The following is a 23,347-nucleotide window of genomic DNA, read 5'->3' as shown; positions in this document are numbered from 1 at the left end:
TCCCACTGATCTATTCCTCTGTTCCTTCACCACTACTTAATTACTGTAGTCTGACAGTAAGTCTTGAAGTTGGGGAATGTCAGTCTAAATTTGTTCTTCTCCATCAATATCTTGCCGGCTATTTTGGGTCTTTTTCATTTCTCTGTAAAGCTTAGGATCAGTTTGTCAGTATTCACAAAATAAACTTGCTGGGAGAGAAATCAGCTTTTTTAGAGGTCACTCTTAAATATGAGCTGCGTGCCGAGGAGCCCCAGACATTGATGAAAGAATTAATATGAGAGACAGAATCCAAAACAAACATCGCGTGAAAAAAAAAACGGAGGAAACAGATTACGCAGGGAGAATAAGATTATGAAAAGATGTTATTAGTACGCTCAGTGAGAATCAAGAAGATATTGCAACCTTGAAGTAAGAATCAAGTGCCCTTTTTTAAAGTAACATTCAGAGAACAAAAATAAAGGCTCTTAATTAAAAATCGTATAGCAGAGATGAGCATTTTGATAGATAGATTGAAAGATAAAAGTGAAAATAATCTCCCAGAAAGAGAAAAATGTGGAAAATTGAGGAGGAAAGATCATTAAAATGGAGGACAATCCAGGAGGTCCACCATGTGCCAAAGGAAGATGCCTCGAAGAGAAAATGAAAGCAAGGAAACAGCCAAGAAATAATTGAAGGAAAACAGAAAACTTTCTCTTACTGAAGGACGTGAGTCTCCTCATGAGAAAGGGTCCCTGCGTACCCCGTGTGAGAGAAGAAAACAGAGTCACACCAAGGCACATCAATAAATTTCAGAAAACTTGGAACAAAGAGAGTATCTTACAAGATTCTCTAGTTTGGGGCGGGGGCAGCAAGGAGAGGAGGCAGGTTCCGGACAAAGTATCAAAACAGGAATGACATCAGAGCCACCAATAACCAACCTCGAAACCAAAAGAAATGAAGCACGGCCTTCAAAATTTCGGAAGGAAAATTATTTTCAACCTAGAATTCTGTGGCCCAGCATGTGGTCTGTTTGGGTGACATTTCACGTGCACCTGGAGAGAATGTACGTTCTGTAGTTGTTGGTGTGTTGTTCCATAAATATCAATGAGTTCAAGGTTTTTGTGCAGATCTGTGTCATTATTGATTTTTTTTTGTCCAGCTGTTCATTTCAATTTGAGAAAGGAGCGTTAAAATTTCCTGCTCTGTTTGCAGAGTTACCTGTTTCTCTCTTTAATTCGGTCAAATTTTGCTTCATCATATGGAGGCTCTGTTATTAGGTACATAAATGTTTATGACTGTTATGTTCTCCTTATGAATTACCTCTTGGATCATTATGAAATGTCTCTTTTTATTTCTGGTAAGACCCTTTTTTCCTGAAGTCTATTTTTTTAATAACGCCTTTAATGAGAGAGAATGCAGCACACCATAAAATTCAGCCTTTTAAAATGCACAATCCAGTGGATTTCAGTATATTCACAGAGTCGTGCAACCATCGGCACAATCTAATTTTGGAACACGTTGTCACTCCAAAAAGAAGTCTTGTGCCCGTTGGCCGTCATTCCCCATTCCTCCCACTCCCGCTTCTTGGCTAGTGCGAACAATGCCACCGTGACCTTGCCTGCAGGTATTGGTGAGAACGTGTGTTTTCTTGAGAATATACCTACGAGTGGAGTTGCTGGATCATTTCCTAACTCTATCTTTAACATTTCTAGGATTGACAAGCTGTTTTTCAAAGTGCTTGGAGTTTATTTTGTCTGATGTTAATACAGCCACTCCACGCATGGGGTATCTTTTTCCATTTATTTACTTTCAGCCTCTCCATCTCTTTGTATTTAAAGTGAACAGACAGCATATACAGGTCTTCTTTTTTAATGCATTTTTATAATATCTGTCCTTTCACTGAAATTTTACCCCGTTTCATTTAATACAATGATTGATGCTGTCCCACGTAGGTCTGCCAGGTTATTCGTTTCCTGTTTATCTCCTCTGTTTCCCTCTGTCCTCCCTTTTTCTGCTTTCTTTGGGATTGACTATTTTTAGAACTCTGTTTTAATTCATCGGTTTTTAGCTGTATTTCTTTGCGTTCTTTTCAGCGGTGGCTCTGGGAGTACAGTACACATCCTTAACTTGGAGTTTATATTGTGCATTTCGCTTGAGATGTAGAAACTTCGCAACCACATAGGTATATCTGCCTCACTCCTGCCTTTCTTTACGCCACAATCGTCATAGGCATAACGTCTACTTACGTTAGAAACCCCACGAAACAATGTTGTCTTCACCTCAAACAGTCATATCTATTTTTTAAATAAGAGGAAAATAATCTTTTATATTATACCTAGGTATTTATCGTTCCTGATATCCTTCACACCTTCTGAAGATCGAATATTATTTCCTTCCAGCTTGAAGAACTTCCTTTAGCATTTCTCGCAGTGCAGGTCTGCTGGCAACAAATTCACGTGGTTGTCATTTGTCTATAAATGTCTTTATTTTGCCTTCATTCTTTTTTTTTAATTTATTGAGTTCATAATAGTTTACATCATTGTGAAATTTCAGTTGTCCATTATTTCTTGTTTGTCACCCACTGTGCCCACTCCCCACCCCGCTTCCCCTGGAAACCACTGAACTGTTTTCTTTGTCCATGTGCTTGTTCATATTCCACACATGAGTGAAATCATCTGGTGTTTGTCTTTCTCAGTCTGGCTTATTTCGCTGAGCATAATTCCCTCCAGGTCCTTCCATGTTGCTGCAAATGGGATGATTTTGTCTTTTTTTCTGGCTGAGTAGTATTCCATTGTATGTATATACATATATACCACATCTTCTTTATTCAATCATCAGTCGATGGGCACTTGAATAGTTTCCATGTCTTGGCTATTGTGAATAGTGCCGCAATGAACATACGGGTGCATATGTTACTTTGGATTGTTGATTTCAAGTTGTTTGAGTAGATACCCAGTAGTTGGATAGCTGGGTCATGTGGTAGTTCTATTTTTAGGTTTTTTTTGGAATCTCCATACTGTCTTCCATAGTGGCTGCACCAGTTTGCATTCCCACCAGCAGTGGATGAGGGTTCCCTTCTCTCCACACCCTCTCCAACATTTGTTATTTTTAATCTTAGTGATTATAGCCATTTGAACAGGTGCAAGGTGGTGTCTTAGTGTGGTTTTGATTTGCATTTCCCTGATGATTAGTGATGTTGAACATCTTTTCATGTGCCTGTTGGCCATCTGTGTATCTTCTTTGGCAAAATGTCTGTTCATATCCTCTGCTTGTTTTTGGATCGGGCTGTTTGGGGTTTTTTTTGTTGTTCATTTGTGTGAGTTCCTTATGTATTATGGAGATTAACCTCTTGTCGGATATATGATTTGCAAATATTTTCTCTTAATTGGTGGGTTGTCTTTCTGTTTTGATCCTAGTTTCTTTTGCCTTGCAGAAGCTCTTTAGTATGGTGACTCCCACTTGTTTATTTTTTCTTTTGTTTCCCTCGTCTGAGCAGACATGGTATTCAGTAAGATCCTTTTAAGTTCGACGTCAAAGAGTATACTACCCGGCTATTTGGCTATTATCTTCCAGGAGTTTTATGGTTTCAGGACTTATCTTCAAGTCTTTGATCCATTTTGAGTTTATTTTTGTGTGTGGCTTGAGATAATGGTCTACTTTCATTCTTTTGCATGTGGCTGCCCAGATTTCCCAACACTGTTTATTAAGAGACTATCTTTTCTCCATTGTATGTTCTTGGCACCTTTGTCGAAGATTAGCTGTCCGCAGATGTGTGGTTTTATTTCTGGACTTTCAGTTCTGTTCCATTGATCTGATCCGTGTGCCTATTTTTGTACCAGAACCATGCTGTTTTGATTACTATGGGTTTGTAGTACATTTTGAAGTCAGGGATTGTGATGCTCCAGCTTTGTTCTTTTTTCCCAGGATTGCCTTAGCAATTTGGGGTCTTTGGTTGCCCCATATTAATTTTAGGATTCTTTGTTCTATTTCATTGGAGAATGTCATTGGGATTCTGATTGGGATTGCACTGAACCTGTAGATTGCTTTAGGTAGGATGGACATTTTAACTATGTTTATTCTCCCAATCCATGTGCGTGGAATCTCTTTCCATCTCTTATGGTGTCATCTATTTCTTTCAATAATATCTTGTAGTTTCCATTGTATAAGTCCTTTACCTCCTTGGTTAAATTTGTTCCTAGGTACTTTATTCTTTTTGTTGCAATTGCAAATGGAATTGTATGCTTGAGTTCTCTTTCTGTAAGTTCGTTATTAGAGTTTAGAAATGAAACTGATTTTTGTAAGTTGACTTTGTACCGTGCAACTTTACTGTAGTTGTTAATTATTTCTAATAGTTTTCCGATGGATTCTTTAGGGTTTTCTATATATAATATCATGTCGTCTGCAAACAGCGAGCGTTTCACTTCTTCACTCCCTATTTGGATTCCTTTTATTCCTTTCTCTTGCCTAATTGCTCTGGCCAAAACCTCCAGCACTATGTTGAATGAGAGTGCTGATAGTGGGCATCCTTGTCTTGTTCCTGTTCTCAGAAGGATGGCTTTTAGCTTTTCCCCACTGAGTATGATGTTAGCCGTGGGTTTGTCATATATGGCCTTTATCATGTTGAGGTAATTTCCTTCTATCCCCATTTTATTGAGAGTTTTTATCATAAATGGCTGTTGGATCTTATCAAATGCTTTCTCTGCGTCTAGTGAGATGATCATGTGGTTTTTATTCCTCAGTTTGTTGATGTGTTGTATCATGTTGATTGATCTGCAGAGGTTGACCCATCCCTGTGTCCCTGGTATAAATCCCACTTGATCATGATGTATGATCCTTTTGATGAATTGCTGTATTCAGGTTGCCAAAATTTTGTTGAAGATTTTTGCATCTCTGTTTATCAGCAATATTGGCCTGTAGTTTTCCTTTTTTGTGTTGTCCTTGTCAGGCTTTGGTATCAGAGTGATGTTGGCCTCATAGAATGTGTCAGGAAGAATTCCATCTTCCCTGATTTTTTGGAATAGCTTGAGAAGGATAGGTATTAAATCCTCTGTGAAAGTTTGGTGGAATTTCCCAAGGAAGCCATCTGATCCTGGGCTTTTATTTTTTGGGATGCTTTTGATTGCTGTTTCAATCTCTTTACTTGTGATTGGTCTGTTCAGATGATCTATTTCTTCTTGATTCAGCTTTGGAAGATTGTAAGAGTCTAAGAATTTATCCATTTCTTCTAGATTGTCCATTTTGTTGGTCTATAGCTTTTCACAGTATTCTCCTGTAATCCATTGTATTTCTGTGGTATCCATTGTGATTTCTCCTCTTTCATTACTAATTTTATTTATTTAAGCTTTCTCTCTTTTTTTCTTTGTGAGTCTGGCTAAGGTTTTGTCAATTTTATTTATCTTCTCAAAGAACCAGCTCTTTGTTTCATTGATCCTTTCTACTGCCTTTTTTGTTTCAATAGCATTTATTTCTGCTCTGATTTTTATTATTTCTCTCCTTCTGCTGACTTTGGGCTTTGTTTGTTCTTCTTTCTCTAATTCAGTTAGGTGTAATTTAAGGTTGCTTATTTGGGATTTTTCTTGTTGGTTAAGGTGAGCCTGTATTGCAATGAATTTCCCTCTTAGTACTCCTTTTGCTGCATCCCATATGAGTTGGTATGGTATGTTTTCGTTTTCATTTGTCTCCAGATATTTTTTTATTTCTCCTTTAATTTCTCCAATGATCCATTGCTTGTTCAATAGCATGTTGTTTAGTCTCCACATCTTTGTCCCTTTCTCAGCTTTATTCTTGTAATTCATTTCTAGCTTCATAGCATTGTGATCAGAAAAGATGCTTGTTATTATTTCAGTCTTCTTAAATTTATAGAGGCTTGCCTTGTTTCCCAACATATGGTCTATCCTTGTGAATGTTCCATGCGCGCTTGAGAAGAATGTGTATTCTGCTGTTTTTGGATGGAGTGTTCTATATTTGTCTATTAAGTCCAACTGGTCTAGCTTTTCATTTAATTCTACTGTTTCCTTGTTGATTTTCTGTCTGGATGATCTGTCCCTTGATGTGAATTATTTCTTCTTGGTGGAGTGTCCCTTTGATCATTATATACGGCCCCTCTTTGTCTCTCTTTACCTGTCTTATCTTGAAGTCTACTTTGTCTGATATGAGTATTGCGACACCTGCTTTCTTTTGTTTGCCGTTAGCTTGGAGTATCGTCTTCCATCCCTTCCCTCTGAGCCTGTGTTTGTCGTTGGAGCTGAGATGTGTTTCCTGGAGGCAGTGTATTCTTGGGTCTTGTTCTTTAATCCATCCCCCTACTCTGTATCTTTTTATTGGAGAATTCAAACCATTGACGTTTAGGGTGATTATCGATATGTGAGGGCTTATTGCTGCCATTTTATCGCTCATTTCCCCATTCTCCTGCATTTCCTTTGTTTCTCGTCCATGTGTTTTGGTCTACCAGTTGAGTTATGGAGTTTTTTATGTTGTGTTTCTTTCTTTGTTTTCTCTTTATTTATTATTTGTGACTCTGTTCTGCTTTTTTTGTTTAGTGGTTACCAAGAGGTTTGTATTCAAAAGCTCATAGATAAGATAGTCCCTTTTCTGGTGGCCTCTTATCTCCTTAGACTAAACTGATTCACTCTCTTTCCTCTTCCCCTCCTAAGCTGTTCTTCTCATATCTTATTCCATCTTTTGTTCTGGGTTTCTGGTTACAATGAGAAGATTATCTTTGTTTTTGGTGTTTTCCTTACCTTTATCTTTAATATTTGAGTATTTGCTAGCCTATTCTGATGTATAGCTACAATTTTCTGATTTTGTCTACCTATCTATCTCCTTACTCCATGCTGTGTAACCCCTTTCTCCTTTTTTGTTTTTTCGGGGATAAGGGCCTTCTTGAGGATTTCTTGTAGAGGGGGTTAACTCCTTTAGCTTTTTTTTACCTGGGAAGTTTTTTATTTCTCCATCATATCTGACAGATATTTTCACTGGATAGAGTATTCTCAGCTGAAAGTTTTTGTCCTTCAAAGATTTGAATAGGTCACTCTAGTCTCTCCTAGCCTGTAAGGTTTCTGCAGAGAAATCCACTGAAAGCCTAATAAGGGTTCCCCTATAGGTTACTTTCTTCTGCCTTGCAGCCCTTAGTATTTTTTGTCATTCACTTTTGCCAATTTCACTACCATATGCCTTGCAGTAGGTCTTTTTACGTTGACAAATCTAGGAGATCTGGTAGCCTCTTCCATGTGGATTTCCATCTCCTTCCCTAGGTTTGGGAAGTTCTCTCTTCCTATTTCTTTGAACAAGCTTTCTGCTCCTTTCTCCTTCTCCTTTTCCTCTGGAATTCCTATAATTCTTATGTTGCATTTCCTAGCTGAGTCGGATATTTCTCAGAGACTTTCTTCATTTCTTTTTAGTCTTAGCTCTCTCTCCTCCTCTATCTGGAGCATTTCAACATGTCTATCTTCGATTATGCTGATTTGCTCCTCTTTGATATCTGCTCCAGCATTCAGGGAATCCATATTCTGTTTTATCTCATCCATCATGTCTTTCATCTCTAATGTTTCTGATTGATTCTTCTTTATAGTTTCAATCTCTCTTGTGAAGTAGCTCCTGAACTCATTGAATTGTTTCTCTACATTCTCTTTTAACTCATTGGGTTTTTTGATGATGGCTATTTTGAATTCTCTGCCATTTAGATTACGTATTTCTGTGTCCTCAGGAGTGACTTCTGAGTACTTGTTATTTTCTCTCTGGTTTGGAGATTCGATATAATTTTTGATACTGCTAGAGGCATGGCTCTGTGTTTGCACACCGTGGTATAATTTGGTTGCAGTTACCACCTATCGCCACTGGGTGGGTATCAAGAGCTGCATGTGCTGAACCCTCTGCTTCTGCCCAGACCCCAGGCACTGGAGTCAGCAGGGGTGGGGGTAGGGGCGCTTTCTCCTGTGTGCTCTTGGGGTTTTCTCACTCTGCCCTCACTGTCTGCTCTCCTGGGGTGCTGGCTTGATGAGGTCACCCCCACATTAGCTTTCACCTCGGTAGGGGCTTTCCCTTAGGCTGCCAGGGACCTTGGGGATCTGTGATGTTCCCACGAACAAGCATCCTCTCCCCACTTCCTTCCCTCTTGGAGGCTGCATGCAGTCTGGCATCACAGTCTTTTGGGGAGGGGGTGAACTTTTCTCTTATCCCATTCCACCTCCTCTGAGGGGGGCTCTAGCCTCTCCACCCTCTGACATGTGGCTGCATGGGTCTTTCAGACGTCCTGTGTGTTGTGTGGATGTCCTCTGTTGGAGTATGAATGTCTTTTTTGTTGTATGGTGGAGGTGGCGGGGGGGGGTGATCGCCAGGAGAACTCACTCCACCATGATGCTGACGTCACTCCCCTGTTTTGCCTTCATTCTTTAAAGATATTCTCACTGGATACAGAATTCTAGGATGACAGTTATTGTACTTTCACAGTTTAAAAATGTTATTCCCTGCTCTTCTTGTCACCATAGTTTCTGATGTGAAATCCACAGTCATTCAAATCATTGTTCTTCTGTAAGTAACGTGTCATTATCCTCTGGCACCTGTAAGATTTCCTATTTGGGCCGGCCACGTGGCTGAGTGGTTAAGTTCACGTACTCTGCTTCAGTGGCCCAGGGTCTCGCCAGTTCAGATCCTGGGCACAGACATGGCACCACTCATCAGGCCATGTTGATGCAGCATCCCACACAGCACAACCAGAAGGACCCACAACTAGAATATACAATGATGTACTGGGGGGCTTTGGGGAGAAGAAGAAGAAGGGGAAAAAAAAAAGATTGGCAACAGGTGTTAGCTCAGGTGCCAATCTTAAAAAAAGAAAAAAAAAACGATTTCCTCTTTAACTTTGGCTTTCAGCAAATTGACCATAATGTGCCTGGGTCTGATTTTCTTCATATTTATCCTGTTTGGGTTTCACTGAGCTTCTTAATTCTCTAAATTTATGTCCCTCACTGAATTCAGGAAGTTTTTGGCCATTATTTTTTCAAATATTTTTTCTGACCCATTTTCTCTCTCTTTTCTGGGACTCTCATTTTCTCCCCTTCTGGGACTCTAGTTATCCTCATTTTAGACCCTTGACATTGTCCCATGAGTCTTTAAGACTCTGTTCACTTTTGAAAGTCCTTTCCCTGTCTTCTTCGTATTGGATGAGTTCTATTGACGTATCTTCAAGGTCACTCTTTGCTTTGCCATATCCATTCTGCTCTTAAGTCCAGCCAGTGCATTTTTAAATCTCAGCTATTGTATTTTTTTGTTCTCACATTTCCACTTAATTCTTTCTACATTTTTAGCTGTTTTGCTGAGATTTCCTGTCTTTTACTCACTTTGAGTATATTATCCTTCATCTAATTGAGCATCACTGTAATAGCTGCTTTAACGTCCTTCTCTGATAATTCCAGCATCTTGGTCATCTTTGGGCTCCTCAAGTAGATTTGCATTGTATCCTGAATGTTGTGAATGCTGTGCTGTGGCCACCCTGGATTCTGTTCTGTTTCCTTGATGAGTGTTGATGCTTTTGTTTCAGCTGATAATTACCTTGGTTAGACTCACGTGGCTAACGCTGCCTGGCCGGCAGTGACAGCGGCTCAGATGTCAGTGCAGGCAGGTCAGCTTCATCTGCAGGCTGTTTTGAGCCTGCCCTGTGCTTTCACAGTTCAGACGTCAGCCAGAGACTTGGGAAAAGTGAAGACACGGAACACGACACTACTCTTCTCTGGCTCTCTCTCTTTTGGGATTCTCCCCTCACTTGGACAGCTGTGGCCACGCTGACCTCTGTCCTCTCATATCTCAAACTGAAAAGGCTGCAATTTCTATCAGAGCCTTAGGTGCCCCACACCACACTGTGATCATGGCCCAAAGCTTCCAATACCCCGCCCCGTTCAAAGTCTGCCTCCCTCCATGCACTCTCTCGAGCTTCCGGGGAACTGTTTTTGTCTGTTTGGGGGTGGGGGTGGGGGTGGGGGACAGCTTTTGTCCAGGCTTTATAGCTGTCACCTGCAGAAGACTGGCCTTCAGACCTCCCTTTGCCTTATCCTCCAGCCTCGAATTTTATACCCAGCCAAGCTACCACTGAAGCGTGCAGATAAAGCCATTTCAAGCAGACTATGTCTCAAAAAAAAAGGCGTCTCCCTAACGCCTTTTATTGGGAAGCTGCTGGAGAATGTCCATGGCAGGAAATGAGGCTTTATACCAAGTAAACGGATACGTGGGGTCTCGGCCCCGGGTGAGCCAACACAAGAAAGACTCAGAGGAATCCTGAGGGCGACAGTCATGGGGACCGAGGCCTGGAGCACCGAGCCCACATTGTTCAGAGAAGAGCTTGGGGAGCGATTCCTTCCAGGAGATAAACTTAGCAAAACACGTAAAGTATTTGAGGATGTTGAAAAGAGATTTACACAATTAGGGAAGTGTTTAGATCTGAATGACTGTTAAGCACGTGGAAAATTAAACCAATAAACAAACAATAGAAAATTATTTCACTTCAGGGAAAACAAAATATATGAAGAAAGGTAAAGTACTTATAATATACTACACGGTGTGGCCATGAGTAGATGTCACATAGTCATGATGTAAATCCTGACTGTTAATCTAGTTAAAATTATGATATAACTATGTCCAGAGGATGGAAGTGCTCAAAAAGTGGGGGCAGTGGGGGCCAGCCCAGTGGCATAGTGGTTAAGTTCACGCGCTCCACTTTGGTGGCCCAGGGTTTGCCAGTTCGGGTCCTGTGTGTGGACCTACGTGCCGCTTATTAAGCCATGCTGTGGCAGGCATCTGACATATATTCCCTGCACCGTGGTGGTGGCCAGGCTCGGGGTCTTGACCTCCCTCGGACGTGGCCGTGGTTTACTCCCTCCGTGAATCGCTCCATGTCTGCGTGTAAGGACAATGTGTGGAGAGGCACGGCACCCTTCCTTACAGTTAGCGGGGTCTGTGACCGTGAACGGTTTGTCTCTCCGCCAAGGCTGTCATCTCCAGGAGCCTCAGGACTTGGTCTAACCTTCTGGGAACGTGGCGAGACATCCAGGCGCACACCTCCTCCTGGTGGCAGCATGCCAGAATTGCAGGTCCGGGTTTTTTGGGGGACACCGGAAACCCCATGAAAGTTCAGGATGCCAGACTGGGCATCTGAGAAAACAGCAGGCATCTCACCTCCTCAGTCTCTGAGGTTTCCGTCCCCACATGAGCGATTTGGAGCATCTGTTTGAAAGATGAGAGCTGGCTCCAAAGTCCCGTGGAGGGTTAAACTGAATTTTAAGTTCGTTTAGAGGCTGGGAAATCCTAAAACACGGCTCTGCCTTTCAGTCCTCTGTCCCCACTGCACTAGGAAGGAGAATGTAGCTGAACGTTCCCATCCTGCCTCGTTTAGTCCTGGTCTTGTCGATTCCACGTGGAAGTGTCCTGGCAGTCTTTTTGTGTCTTCTCGGAGGAGGATATTTATAGGCATCTCAGCACACGGCAGTTGGCACCTCTGTGCCCGCACTGTCAAAGTGCTTGCCCGCACCCTGGCAGCCGAGCCGTGAGAGCCCACAGAGCCCACAGCTCTGACCTTGTACCTTCCTTGCTTTTTGGGAAGGACTCCATCCAAAGCTTATCTACTCTGCAAAGCAGGGTGAGAATTTAAGACAGGCGTGGTTGAGGGGGGATGGAAGGGGAAAGAAGAGCGTGAGGGGCCCGTGGGCAGGGGTTGCTGCCCATTGTGGCCAAGCCGGCTTAGGAAGCCCGTCCTTGTTTCTGGGAACAGGCGTCACATTGTCTTCGCTGGGGAGCGGAGGCGCCAGGAGTGCGGCCCCCATCCTTGCATTTACCCAGCCCAGGGAGGAACCTCTGGGACTGAGCAGACAGGAGGTCCCGGAGGCAAAGATGCTCCCCTGCAGGTGGAAGAACACGGGCACTTGGACCCTGCCCCTGGCACCTGTCCTGGAGGGCACCCCCTTCCTGCAGAGGGGTTCCCTCAGCCCCAGGACGGAGGAGGAGAGAGGAGAAGGAGGCAGGATCAGTGCCCGGAGGCTTCACCAAGATCTGAGTCCAGGGGCAGAAACAGGGGGCGCCTGGAAAGACTGTCTTCTCAGGGAGCCACATCTGGTGTCCAGTGCAGGCGTCACTCAAAGTGGGCAGTTTCTGATGGACCTCTGGGGGGCGGGGAGTTCTGTACACACACAGCCTTGGGCCGGGGGCTTCTGTCTCTGTGGCCTGTCCCCTCCCCAGGCTCCTGCGGTCATTTTCCAATGGTGTTACCTCTCCTGCCCCCCAAGGCCCACCCTCGACACTCCCCCTAGAAAGCCCCAAGGACCAGCAATGGCCCTGGGTCTGCAGCAGCAGCAGCAGCATCTGGGGACCGTGGCCTTCACCGCCCAGGGCTGTGTTTGCTGGCTCTGCAGGTCCGGGGGGACCACAGCCCCGGGGTCTGCACCTTTGGCCCCTGCCTCCCAGCTTCCCTTGAACCAAAACCACTCACTCCCGGGTCACTGCTGGCCCCAAGGGCTCCTCCCCAGCCTCCAGCCTGGGGCAGTGCACATAACTGCAGAGGCTGGGGGATAGCGGTTGGTCCCCAAGGTCCCCCAGGGAGGGGTAGCCAAGCTCCTGGGAAGTGCGCTCAACCGTCGTTTGTCAAGAGTTCCAGCTTCCAGTAGGGGCCACCTCTCTGGCCAGGGAAGCAGGCTGGGTTTGAGCTGAAAGACAAAGAAAGGGAGATAAGGGGCTAAGATGCCTGGTTTGCGCAAGAAAGGAGTGGTAGATGTTCCAGGACTGACCAAAGACCGCAGGGGCCGCAGCGCACGAGGGCCCTGGAGGGTCAGGGGGCCGGCAAGCCTCTGAGGAGCATCCCAGGCACATCCAAGACAATGGGCAGAGAAGGCCTGCAGCGGAGGCCGCTGTCCGCCCAGCCCTTGGTGGGGAGGCCACGCTCGAGGGCATTGTCACAAAGCACCACTGATGGGTGGCATGGGAGAAATGGATTGTCTCCCGGTCCTGGAGGCCGGAAGTCCAGACGGAGGCATCGGCAGTGCTGGTGCCTCCTGAGGGGTGAAGGAGCGTCTGGTCCAGGCCCCTCCTTCAGCTGCTGGTGGCTTGCCGGTGGTCGGTGGGGTTCCTTGCCTTGAGATGCATCGCCCCGCTGTCTTCCTCCATGTTCACGTGGCCTGCTCCCTGCGTGCCCGTGTCCGAATTTTCCCCTTGTTATAAGGACACTAATCAGACAGGACTAGGACCCACCTTAATGCCTTCATCTTAACGTGAGTATCTCTGCAAAGACCCTGTTTGCAAATCTAGCTACAGCCTGAGGTCCTGGGGTTAGGACTGCAACATAGGAATTGGGGGACCACAGCTCAGCCCCTAACAGCTGTGTCCGGGATGTGAAGTGGACGATGCACCCAGGGCAGGCAGGTGGGGCAGGCTCCATTGGGCCCTGGGGATAGCCCCGGAGGTGGTTGGGAAGATGGGGCAGTGGAGGGGCAATTAGAATTCAGCCCCAGAAGGTCTGTGTGGGTGGCGGGTCAGGATGGATCCTCTGTGCTTGGTGGAGTGGGCGGAGGTGGGCCATGCGGGCCCCATTGCTCCTGGGAACCAGGCCCCGGCACCCACCGTATCCTGGGCGGGTGGGCTCTGCTCGGTGCGCAAGGTCAGGGCCAGGCACGGGCTCTTTGGTGCAGCCAAGTTCTCCATCAGGGGGCTTCCTGTCCTGGGGTCAGCTGGTTGGGGTCCCCCGGTGTGCTCTCAGGGTCTGTCTACACAGGTCTGGCGGATGCGAGGGGGGTCTGATCCCAGCAATCCTGATTCCCAGCTCAGCCCCAGCCCCGCTGAGCCGCCTAAGCCCCTAAGCTGTCATCAGGCTTTCGGAGAAGGCCAAGCGGCCCTCCAGTAATCGGAGATTACTTCCTCCGAGCTCTCCAGCAGCCCCGGCCCTTGCTGTGACACGCCAGGAGAGGCAGGTCTGTCAGGAGGGCATGGGATGCACCCCGCCCGCAGGGCTGGCAGCAAGACTACACTTTCTGTGCCTGTCACCGCTAGTGCGGCCATCGGGAGCTCAGGTGGGACAGCGGCTTCTGAGAAAGGATGGGTCAGGGCACCTCAAATCCAGAGGATCCAGGCTGAAGGGCAGTGTTACCTGCACATGGACCGGCCCCCGTGGTCCTGGGGGCCGCCGGGCCCTGGGTGCACGTTACTTCTTCCAAACCCCACCTCACCCACGTTTCATCAACCAGGCAGCTGGAGCCCAGAGAGGGTATATAGGCCACTCCAGGTCACCCAGCAAGCAGGTGATGCCAGCATACGAGCTGGGCTGTGGTGCAGGGCTGCCAAGGGGCCTGGATGGTCGAGTCACTGAGGTCCTCAGCCCCAGGCTTGTTGCTCTGTCTCCACAGGCCATTCCGGGCACTGATGGCCCCGCAGATGCCCTCACCCAGCGGCTGTGGGGCCTGAGAATCCACCATTAGCAATTCATTCCTTTGGAGAACCTTTTCCCAAAACACAAACCCTAAGTCACCGTGTCTCTGACACTTCAGACAAAACACTCTGGGCCCCCGCACCTCCCCAGGCACAGGGACAAACCTCCGCTCCCCAGTGTGGCCAAGGCCAGCCCTGGCCAGTGTCACAGGAGGACAACGTCCAGCTACCAGGCACACACAGACACAGAAGGTTCAGGGGCTCAGGGTTCTAGGAAGTGGGGCCCCAGGCCACAGGCACCAGGACGGCTGGATGGAGGTCAGAGGCCAAGTCCCTCCCCACCCCCCACCTCCTTAACCAGTGGCCTGGTTGCTGGGTCCCCCCAAGCCCACCAGCCATCGAAGCCCAGGTCTGGCCCGAGTCCTCCATCTGTCAGCATCTCAGCCTCTCTCGAGCGTCAGAACGCTGGTGACAGGACTAAATCAGGGGACATTGGCTTTCTTTGCTGGAGCCCTGTCTCGCTGCACTGGGGACCCACCGTGAGCAGGGCCCTGGAGCACGCTCCCAAGCTTTCAGGACTCGTTCTGTCTGCTCCCCACGCCTCATCCCCTCGCAGGGGCGCCCGCTCCCTCTCCCCCGCCGGGCCCTGTTTCCTCAGGTGACGCTCAGCACAGCTGACGTTCATTTGTTCGCTGACTTGTGTGTCATCTGACTCGCCCACGAGAACGGAGGCTCCTGAGGGTGGGGACGGACGGTCCACCAGCATCACCCCTGTCTCCTGGCTCTTAGTGGGCGCTCAGAGCAAAAGTGTTGGTGGAATGACTGACTGACGGAGTGAAGGAACGAGTGAGTTCCTCAGCAGCAGTCGCTGTTCTGGTGGGCTTGTGGGAGAGGAGAGGGGAGACATCAGCCGGGGCTCAGAGATTGGGTTCCCCGTCTTTCTCGGAGCCACCAGCAGAGCCGGGGTCTGGGCGAGCGGGGCTGTGTTCTCCTGCCCTTGGCAGCTCAGGGCCAGCAGACTCGTGTCCTGGCGGAACTCTCTGTCACTCTTTCCCTCCATCCGGCTTCGCTGCTTCCTAAACTCATCTGGTCTCCTGATTATACTCTCGGGAAATCAGTGAAAAGGAGAGCCACCAGTAATCGCTTTGCAAGATCACCACCATGGCCCGGAATTAGGCGGATTTCTCCTTGAAGGTCTCCTTAGGACTGTCCTGTCCCTGGCCAGGAGGGGGCCACGCCCCTCAGTGTAGGGCAGCTGACTGTCCAGTTTGCCTGTCCAGGACTGACGGGGCTCCCGAGACACAGCAATGCTGGGGCAAGTGGACGTGCTGGCCACCTCGGGGGCGAGGCTGCAGAGCGTGTCCCACTCTGAGTCCTCCCACCCCGCGCCCAGCGTCTGGCTGGAAGAGCCACTCAGGTGAGCACGCAGTCTCCTGTGTGCGTGTCCTCGGTGCCGGGAGCCAGGCGCCTCATGCTTCTCCTTGGGGCCTGGTTACTCGGGGCGTTAGGTTGTGAAAATTCACCACGCCTTGTTAACGCCTCTGTCTGTGGCTACACTGCACTTGAGAGGTTTTTAAAGAATTCGCAGCAGGAGAAGGAAGCATGGCAAGATGGGGACGGGCGACCCCGCGGTGGGGCACCGTGGATCGGGTGCTTCTCTGATCTTTACTGTTAGGGCGGTTTTCCCCCTTCAAAGACAGTGCGTGGAGCAGTTAGGAATTTCGCCATCCTGTGGCTTCATTTTCTCTGCTGCCCCTGGGTGCACGGCTCTCCCCCGGGGAGCTGGGGGATGGCAGGTGCCAGGGCCCCCCCGCAGGGCTCACTCTAGCAGGTGGGAGGGGTGGGGCCCAAACGCCTGTGATCAAAGGAGGTGCACGGGGTGAAGCTCTCTCTTTCCCCCCAGTTCTTGCACTCTGGCACGCCCCGTCCGCGTCCGTCACTCTGATCTAGCAGTGGTGGTGGGATGGTGGGCAGAGCAGGGCTGCAGCTGCGCTGAGTTTGATGAGGCCCAGAGTGCACCGGGGTTTGAGGCCCAGCTCCTCCTCTGCCTGCGGGATGTCACCTCGGGTCAGTTTCTGTGCCAGACGTATTTGCCACGGCGGGGACGAACGGAGGTAAAAGGGCACGTAACGGGCTCTGACAGGTACCAAGAGCTCCGTGAACGCCGAGGTGGCCACAGTGGAGCCAGCGTCTGGTGGAGCCCGTCCCTGGAGCACAGGCGTGCAGTTGTCCCACCGAGCTGGGCAGGGGACCCATTGCTCCTAGCACCTCGTCAGCCAAGCTTTTATGCCTCTTCAGGCCCCGGGGCGGGAGAGGAGGGAGGGAGCGCCCGCCTGGAGGAAATGGGCCATGTCGTGTGATGTGTATTCCCGAAATATGTGAAGCAATTAAATGCCCTGCTTCTTCCGAACTGTGAAAACGGAAAGCTGTAGGGCTGCAACCCTGGCCCCTGGGGATCTCCTGTCGGGCTTTGTGTGCATGGCTGGCGGCCAGGAAAATTGCTCCCAGGTCTGCGTAAGAACCTCAATCGGGTCTGTCCTCCGGCAGCTGCAGAGCGCTCACTCGCTCACTCAGTGGAATTCTGCCACGTGCCACGCGCCAGGTGAAGGACGCCGGCTGCAGGAAGCCCGCTCCCTGGCGCCCTGGCCACGTTAAGTGGCCTGCACAGCCAGCCACCCGGCTTTTGCTCCTGTTTCCCCAAAAGCACCTTTGGTTCCGAGCCAGGGCGGTCTCCTGATGTCCCTGCATTTGCCCCTCTGGGAGGCAGCCGCATCTCTGCCGTGGGCTGGCCCCCTGCTGCCTCTCCCCGGGACCCACCCTCTGATGCCATGCTGTCTTCCTGCAGGTTAACAATGAGAACGTCGTGAAGGTCGGCCACCGGCAGGTAGTGAGCATGATCCGCCAGGGAGGGAATCACCTCGTCCTCAAGGTGGTCACGGTGACCAGGAACCTCGACCCCGATGACACCGCCAGGAAGAAAGGTGCCCGCCCCAGCTGTCCACGGGATGGGTGGGGGCTGGGGTGGGGCCCTTCTCTCCAGCCTCCTGTGCTGGCACACTTTCAGGGGTGTCCCCCGTCTCCTCCCACTGGGGGGTCCAGGCCCCCCCTCCAAGACTAGGGAAAGAAGCCAGAAAAGGAGGCTAGGAGATGACCTGGGGCTTGCCCGCGGGGCAGTGGCAGCCTCAGGCAAGGGCTGTGCTCAACAGACCAGGACCTGGGGGGCTCCGTGCCAACCTGTCCATCAGTCACTGGGGATGGGTCCCCCCAGGTGCAGCCTGTGCCCATGGAATGAGGAAGGGCCACGGAGCCCGCTGCTGGCCTGTTTGCAGAGGGCAGCTTGCTGGCCCCCCACAGTGACTCAGGTCCACCATCCTTCCCCACGGAGGCCCCAGCTGGGTGACATAGGGGCTGAGTGAGGCCTGCAGAGGCGAGACATGCCCCCAGGTCCCCTTGGTAGGGGAGAGGCTGGAGCAGCACATCAGTCCTTCTGGCACTCCAGCATTTCCCAAGAGCAAGTGTGCCTACCCCTCCCACCCACCCCGCCAGGAGCCCTCAGTCTGGGCTGGGGAGAGAGCAGGTGGTGCAGCCAGGAGGACTGCCTGGAGGAGGGGCCGTGAGCTGTGGAGGTTGTAGGGGAGGAGGGAGTAGACCACCGCGGCCCTCCCTGGAAGCACTGCTACGGGGGCTCCTCTGGGCCCCTGAATGAGTGGGAGGGCAGATCCCGAGAGAGGACATCACACATGAGAGTCACATCTCTGCCGTGATTGGGGGAGGGGGGCACAAAGGGGAATCCCCACCTGCTGAGGATGCTGACAGGTGGCAGCAGAGGCCTACAGAGGCCACAGGAATCTTCCGTCCCCGTTAGGCGCAGGCGCGGTGCAGAGAGAGCGCTCCCCTCTGCAGGCTTTTGCTGCGTTTCCCACTCACCCGAGAGGGCAGGGCCCCAGTGCCGGGTGTGCTGCTGGGTGCAGGGTGACAGCAAGCTCTCCAGAGAGGGCCCGCCCCGGGTCCCCTGAGCACCCTGCCTGGTCCCAACCCATCTCAGCCCGAGGAGCCTGCAGACAATTTCAGCCTTGTGACTCATGGCAGGGTGACAATTGCTGGCTTCCCTGCCCTGGGGGACAACCCCTGCCTGTCTGCCTTCCCGGAAGAAAACCACAGGCTCAGGGTCAGTGGCCTCCCAGATTGTTCTGGAAGGTGGGGGAGGAGGAGCTTGGCGGCCAGGTCCTCACCCTCCTCTTTGTCTGCCCCTCAAGCTCCCCCGCCGCCAAAGCGCGCGCCCACCACGGCCCTCACCCTGCGCTCCAAGTCCATGACCTCGGAGCTGGAGGAGCTCGGTAAGAGTCAACCGTTCAGCCCGCCCCGCCTGCGCTGTCGCCGCTCCCAGGCCGCCCCAGCGCCGGCCTCCGCGGAGCCCCAGCTCATGCATGGCCCTGTGCCTGCTTGCTTGCCCCTCTCCTGGCCCCCAAGCCTGGGAATGGCGTCAGGACTCGCCCGGGCGGGTGGCTCCCGCCGTGGCATCTCCCTCAGAATCCTGCTGGCTTCAGGGGTGTGGCTACAGTGGGGCCCTGTCCCCTTCTTGGTTCATCTAACATTGTTTTGTTTTGAATTTTTGGGCCTCTCACTAGTGGATAAAGGTAAGCTGCCCCCCAGGGTCCCCCAAACCGCTCCCCCTGACGTCTAGGGCGCCCTCCCCTGGAACCTGCCTTTGCTGGCCGTCTAGGCTCGGCTCAGACCACAAAGCTCGGCCCTGGGGTGTGGCATAGAGAGCAGCGGAGTTGGCGGGCCAGGCGGGCCGCACCCCAGGCTTAGGGAGCCGCTGAGACCTTCTCAAGAGGTCCGTGAGGAGCAGAGAGGGCTCTGGCCATCCCACCCCATCATGTAGCTGGGGAAGGATAAGCAGTGACATGGCCCTGGGTCTAGTGGCCCGTGGTAGCTGTTGAAAAGAGGGATGACTCTGGAGCTGGCAGCATGAGCCCCCCAGAGGCTGGTTAAATGTCCGATCGGGGAGTCACCATGGAGCCCGGGACACCTTTGGAAGGCGAGTGGCGCTGGCCCCCACAGAAGTAGCAAGGGGCTGCCAGGCTTGCTCAGCTGAGAACACGAGGAGCGCCCGCGGGTGGGGACGGAGGAGCCTCTGTGCTCTCTGCACAGGCGGGTGTACGTGGGCCACAAAGCAAGCCCCGTGCGCCAGGCCCCCTCGTCAGCCCAGCGGGTCCGGCTGGTAGAAACCCAAGCACCCTCACTGGTGTTTGAGCTGATCTGAGCCTTCAGTGGGAGACCCTTCGACCCCTCCTCTCCCCAGGAAAGTACAGTGGCCCCTTCCTCCCTGTGGCTCCTCTGGGCGGGGTCTCGTCCGCTCCGTCCATGGCGGGCGCAGTGGAGCAGGCTGACCAGCTCACCGGCCGAGGCCGCCTCCGGGCGATCACCCCTCACTGTCACTGCGTTCTGGGCTGGAATCTGCGGGTCTGCACTGAGGCCTAGGTCTTTTAGGAAAGAGCACCCCTGCGATGGTGTGGCCCACCCACACCCAGAACCAGTAGTTCCCCACAGGTCCCTTGTCTTCTGGCCCCCTGCTTGACCACACCTTGTCCATCCAAACAAGACTCACCAGGAAAACCACACTGTCCCCTGCGCCTGGCCCAACACCTGATGGGGATGACATTGTGAATTACTGCGTGGCCTTCTCTAAAACAAGACAGCACGTGCCACGCTGGCTCCTTGAAGGTGCCTGGGGCGGGCCTCCCCTGAGAGGACCAGCCAGCAGCTCCTCTTTAAAGAGGGGCTCGAGTGGGCCAGCTCAGACAGGGGGGCCCCGTGCAGGTCCCGGAGCCCTCGGCATCCCGAGGCCCTCTCTCCTGTGCCAGGCCTCGGGCACCCTTCCTAAAGGCTGCTTCTGTTCCCACTCGCTCAGGTGGGACTCAGTTTCCACCCTGGCCCGGGCGGGGAGCTAGGTGAGAAGGAAGGCCCCAGGAAGGCGCCTGGTCCTCCCAGGAAGCACATTCACCAACGGGCGGTCAGACAGGGAGGGTCACCGTGCCCAGCTTCCCGGGGAAGCCGCAGACAGTGCATCTCACTCTCTGGATGCCCGCCCGCCAGGGTCTGGCCCCTGTGGGCTGTGGGCGGTCAGGCTGTGGGCCCCCCCCACCCCCAGTGCGCATCGCAGCCCAGGCACTGGGCGAGCACTGCCACCGCGGACTCACGCGCCCCTCTCTGTTTGCAAGCCTCCGTCCGGAAGAAGAAGGGTAAGGGGCGAGCCCTGTCTGTCCCCAGCCCCCACACACCCTGTGGGGGACCCCTCTGTGGCCGTCAGCGTGGTGTCTACAATGTGCGGTGACTTTGTATTGTCTTCTCCCTGCTTGGGGTCCCGCCAGGAGGCCTGGGCTCCAGGACACGTCCCGTTTCAGTCTGTTCCGTCTGCTTCGCTTCTCCCGTCTGTGGTCCCCCCCAACATGTTCTGCATCCCCCCCCACCCCGACTTGTGTCTACGTCATCATGACTGTGAAGCCCTCGGGACTCGGGCTGTCACAGCCGAGTCTGCCTTGCTGGGGACCCTCTGAGCTCTGTGGACAAGGCCACACGAGGCTGCTGGCAGGGGGCAGGCCAGTGAGCCCCTGGCAAATGGATAGAGGGAAGGGTCCCTGGCCGCTGGCTGCCTTCGCCGCAGGCAGGGGCTGCCTCCCTTGAGCTCCCAGAAGGCCCCTCGCTCTCTGAGAGCCCTGCTCTGTACCTGCAGGACAGCTGTCCTCAAGGTGGAGGCCGGGCGGAGCCATAAGGCTGCACCCCTCCCTGCCCCTCTGCAGGGCTGGCACAGGGTGGGAGGAACAGCACAGACACAAGCCCGGGGTGGCCGACAGCAGGGCCCCAGACGGACTCAGGCTCCGCCTGCACCGCACTATATGTGGGGGCTCCTCGCCTGGCTGCTGGAGACAGGCACCCCAACAGTGAAAGCAGCGCCGTCAAGTCAAAACCACTTATCCCAGGGGCCGGAGGGGAGCCTGTCACGTGACCCAGGCACTGTGCTGAGGCACAGTGTAGTGGCCACAACACTGGAATCTGGGGAGGGGAGAAGGGCCTTGGAACCCAGTAAGGCCGTGTCTCGGGACAGGGGTGTGGGTCCTGGAGCCCCAAGTCGCACACACCCCCTTCTCCCCCAACTGTCTCCGCAGATGCAGGCCAGTCCAGCAGGCTTTCTTGGGAGCAGTCCTGGGCCTCTACCCCAGCCCCTAGGGGCGGCCCAGGGAACTCCCAGGGGGCTATGTAGGATGGGTCACCACATCAACCACGTGGTGGGTGCCCTGGAAACAAAGTTTCCTGGGATTACATTTCTCTCTGAATTCCCCTTCAATCCAAGGCCCATCCCCTGCTGTCAGGCGCAGCCCCTCTGTCCACCGGACTGTCCTCACAATCCCCCACCAGAAGCTCCGAGGAACCCAGCAGCCATGCAGAGCTGGCCCAGTGTCTGTTGTCAAGGAGAGCCTCAGAGGCGCCTGTGGCCTGCACTCCTCCCTGCCAGCCCCATCCGCGCCACTCTCCTCCCCGGGGCAGCTCCAGCAGCCAGATACCCCGGAGCCTGAGGGAGGATGGGGACAGAAGTGGGCACGTGGCCTGCGTGGGCCCAGGCAGAGTCCACACGAGGACAGGCAAGAGTCTGGAGAGTGGAGACCCGCCTTCCTTTGAACAGCAGAGAAAACTGGATGCAAATTCGAGATCAAATGCTCCCTCCCCGTGTTCCCTGAGCCCAGCTAGAACAGGAGATGGGTCGGGGGCAAGGCCCGAAGGGCCCCGCAGCCGTGGCGCACCCAGCTCTTGAGGGGCAGGCGGCGGAGTGCGCTTGTCCACCCATCACGGGGCTGCAGTGTCCCCTCCCCTGGCCCGCGGCCCTGCCAGCTCAGAGCCTCAGTTCCTCACAGTGCAATCGGGGACCCACCACAAAGGGTGAGGGCATCCCATGGAGTCGTGCCCGGCGCCCACCCAGCTCATAGTAGGTGTGCAATGAGCACTCAAACTCCCGTCATTCTGCCCCCGCCGGTCTCTTCCGGAGCACTGGCCTCCCCTCTTAAGAAGCGTCCATCACACTCCACAAAGGCCGAGGGAACAGGAGAAAAGCCGGCCTTCATGGATCTACTGGTTGAATAGTGTCCCCCAGAATTCGCGCCCACCTAGAACCTGAGCATGGGACCTTACTTGGAAATAGGGTCTTTGCAGATGGAATCAAGATGAGTCATACTGTAGCAGGGTGGCCCTGCCCCAATGACTGGTCCTCATAAGAGAAAGGGCAGGGACATTTTGACACAGACACAGAGGAGAGGGCCACGTGAAGACAGAGGCAGAGGCTGGAGGGCTGCAGCCACAACCCACAGACGCCTGGAGCCCCAGAAGCCGGAAGAGGCGGGAAGGACCCTCCCCTGGAGCCTCCGGAGGGAGCGCGGGCCTGGGACACCTTGAGTTTAGTCTTCTGGTCTCCAGACTGGGGGAGAATCAATTTTTGTTGTTTTAAACCATCCGGTTTGTGCTACTTTGTCCTAGGAGCTCTAGGAGACGGGTACAACAGTAAAAGGGCCTCACATCCCAGCTCCACCCCAGGAGCCGCCTCCTGCTGGAGTGGCTGCGAGCAAGTTACCGAGATCCCCAGTCCTCGTTTCCTCATCTCTAAGGCCTGCTCTCACCCTGACACTGCACTCACGGGCTCGAGGGTGATCAGGGCCCCATCCCCCTCCCCACGCCCCCGCCAGGGCCACGTAGCCCCGGGCAGTTCCCTGCAGTTGCCAGGCCCGGGGTGGTGGGACAGGCTTGACCCGGGCTTCCTGGCACCTCGGGCTGCACCCTTGGCCAGTCTCTTGGAGACTCGTCAGAGCCTGCAGGCCAGGAGCAGTCTGCTGGGCTGGCACAGCGGCTCCCCACCCCTTCCCTGACTCCTGGGAGGGTTCAACGAGCTGGGCCAGCTGGCGACAGCGGCAGCTGCCAACAT

The 23,347-nt window shown here is 52.4% G+C and overlaps 1 protein-coding gene across 16 annotated transcripts in view; it reads left to right on the top strand.

Annotated features, from left to right (window-relative positions):
- Window positions 1-23,347, top strand: part of SHANK2 (SH3 and multiple ankyrin repeat domains 2) — a 561,061-nt gene that overhangs the window by 512,160 nt on the left and 25,554 nt on the right. For 7 of the 16 annotated variants that reach the window (XM_070565748.1, XM_070565747.1, XM_070565746.1 and 4 more), the window contains 2 exons: window positions 17,222-17,357; window positions 18,633-18,713. In XM_070565748.1, the coding sequence (XP_070421849.1) occupies window positions 17,222-17,357; window positions 18,633-18,713 (217 nt within the window). Of the gene's footprint in view, window positions 1-17,221; window positions 17,358-18,632; window positions 18,714-20,600; window positions 20,622-23,347 lie in introns of all 16 variants that reach the window. The other 9 variants (XM_070565743.1, XM_070565738.1, XM_070565735.1 and 6 more) reach the window with 2 other exon arrangements.

Source organism: Equus przewalskii, chromosome 11 (assembly GCF_037783145.1).
Source record: "Equus przewalskii isolate Varuska chromosome 11, EquPr2, whole genome shotgun sequence".
In the NCBI taxonomy this organism is placed as follows: domain Eukaryota; kingdom Metazoa; phylum Chordata; class Mammalia; order Perissodactyla; family Equidae; genus Equus; species Equus przewalskii.
Note: the sequence above shows the minus strand (reverse complement) of the source record. Positions and strands in the feature narration are given on the sequence as shown.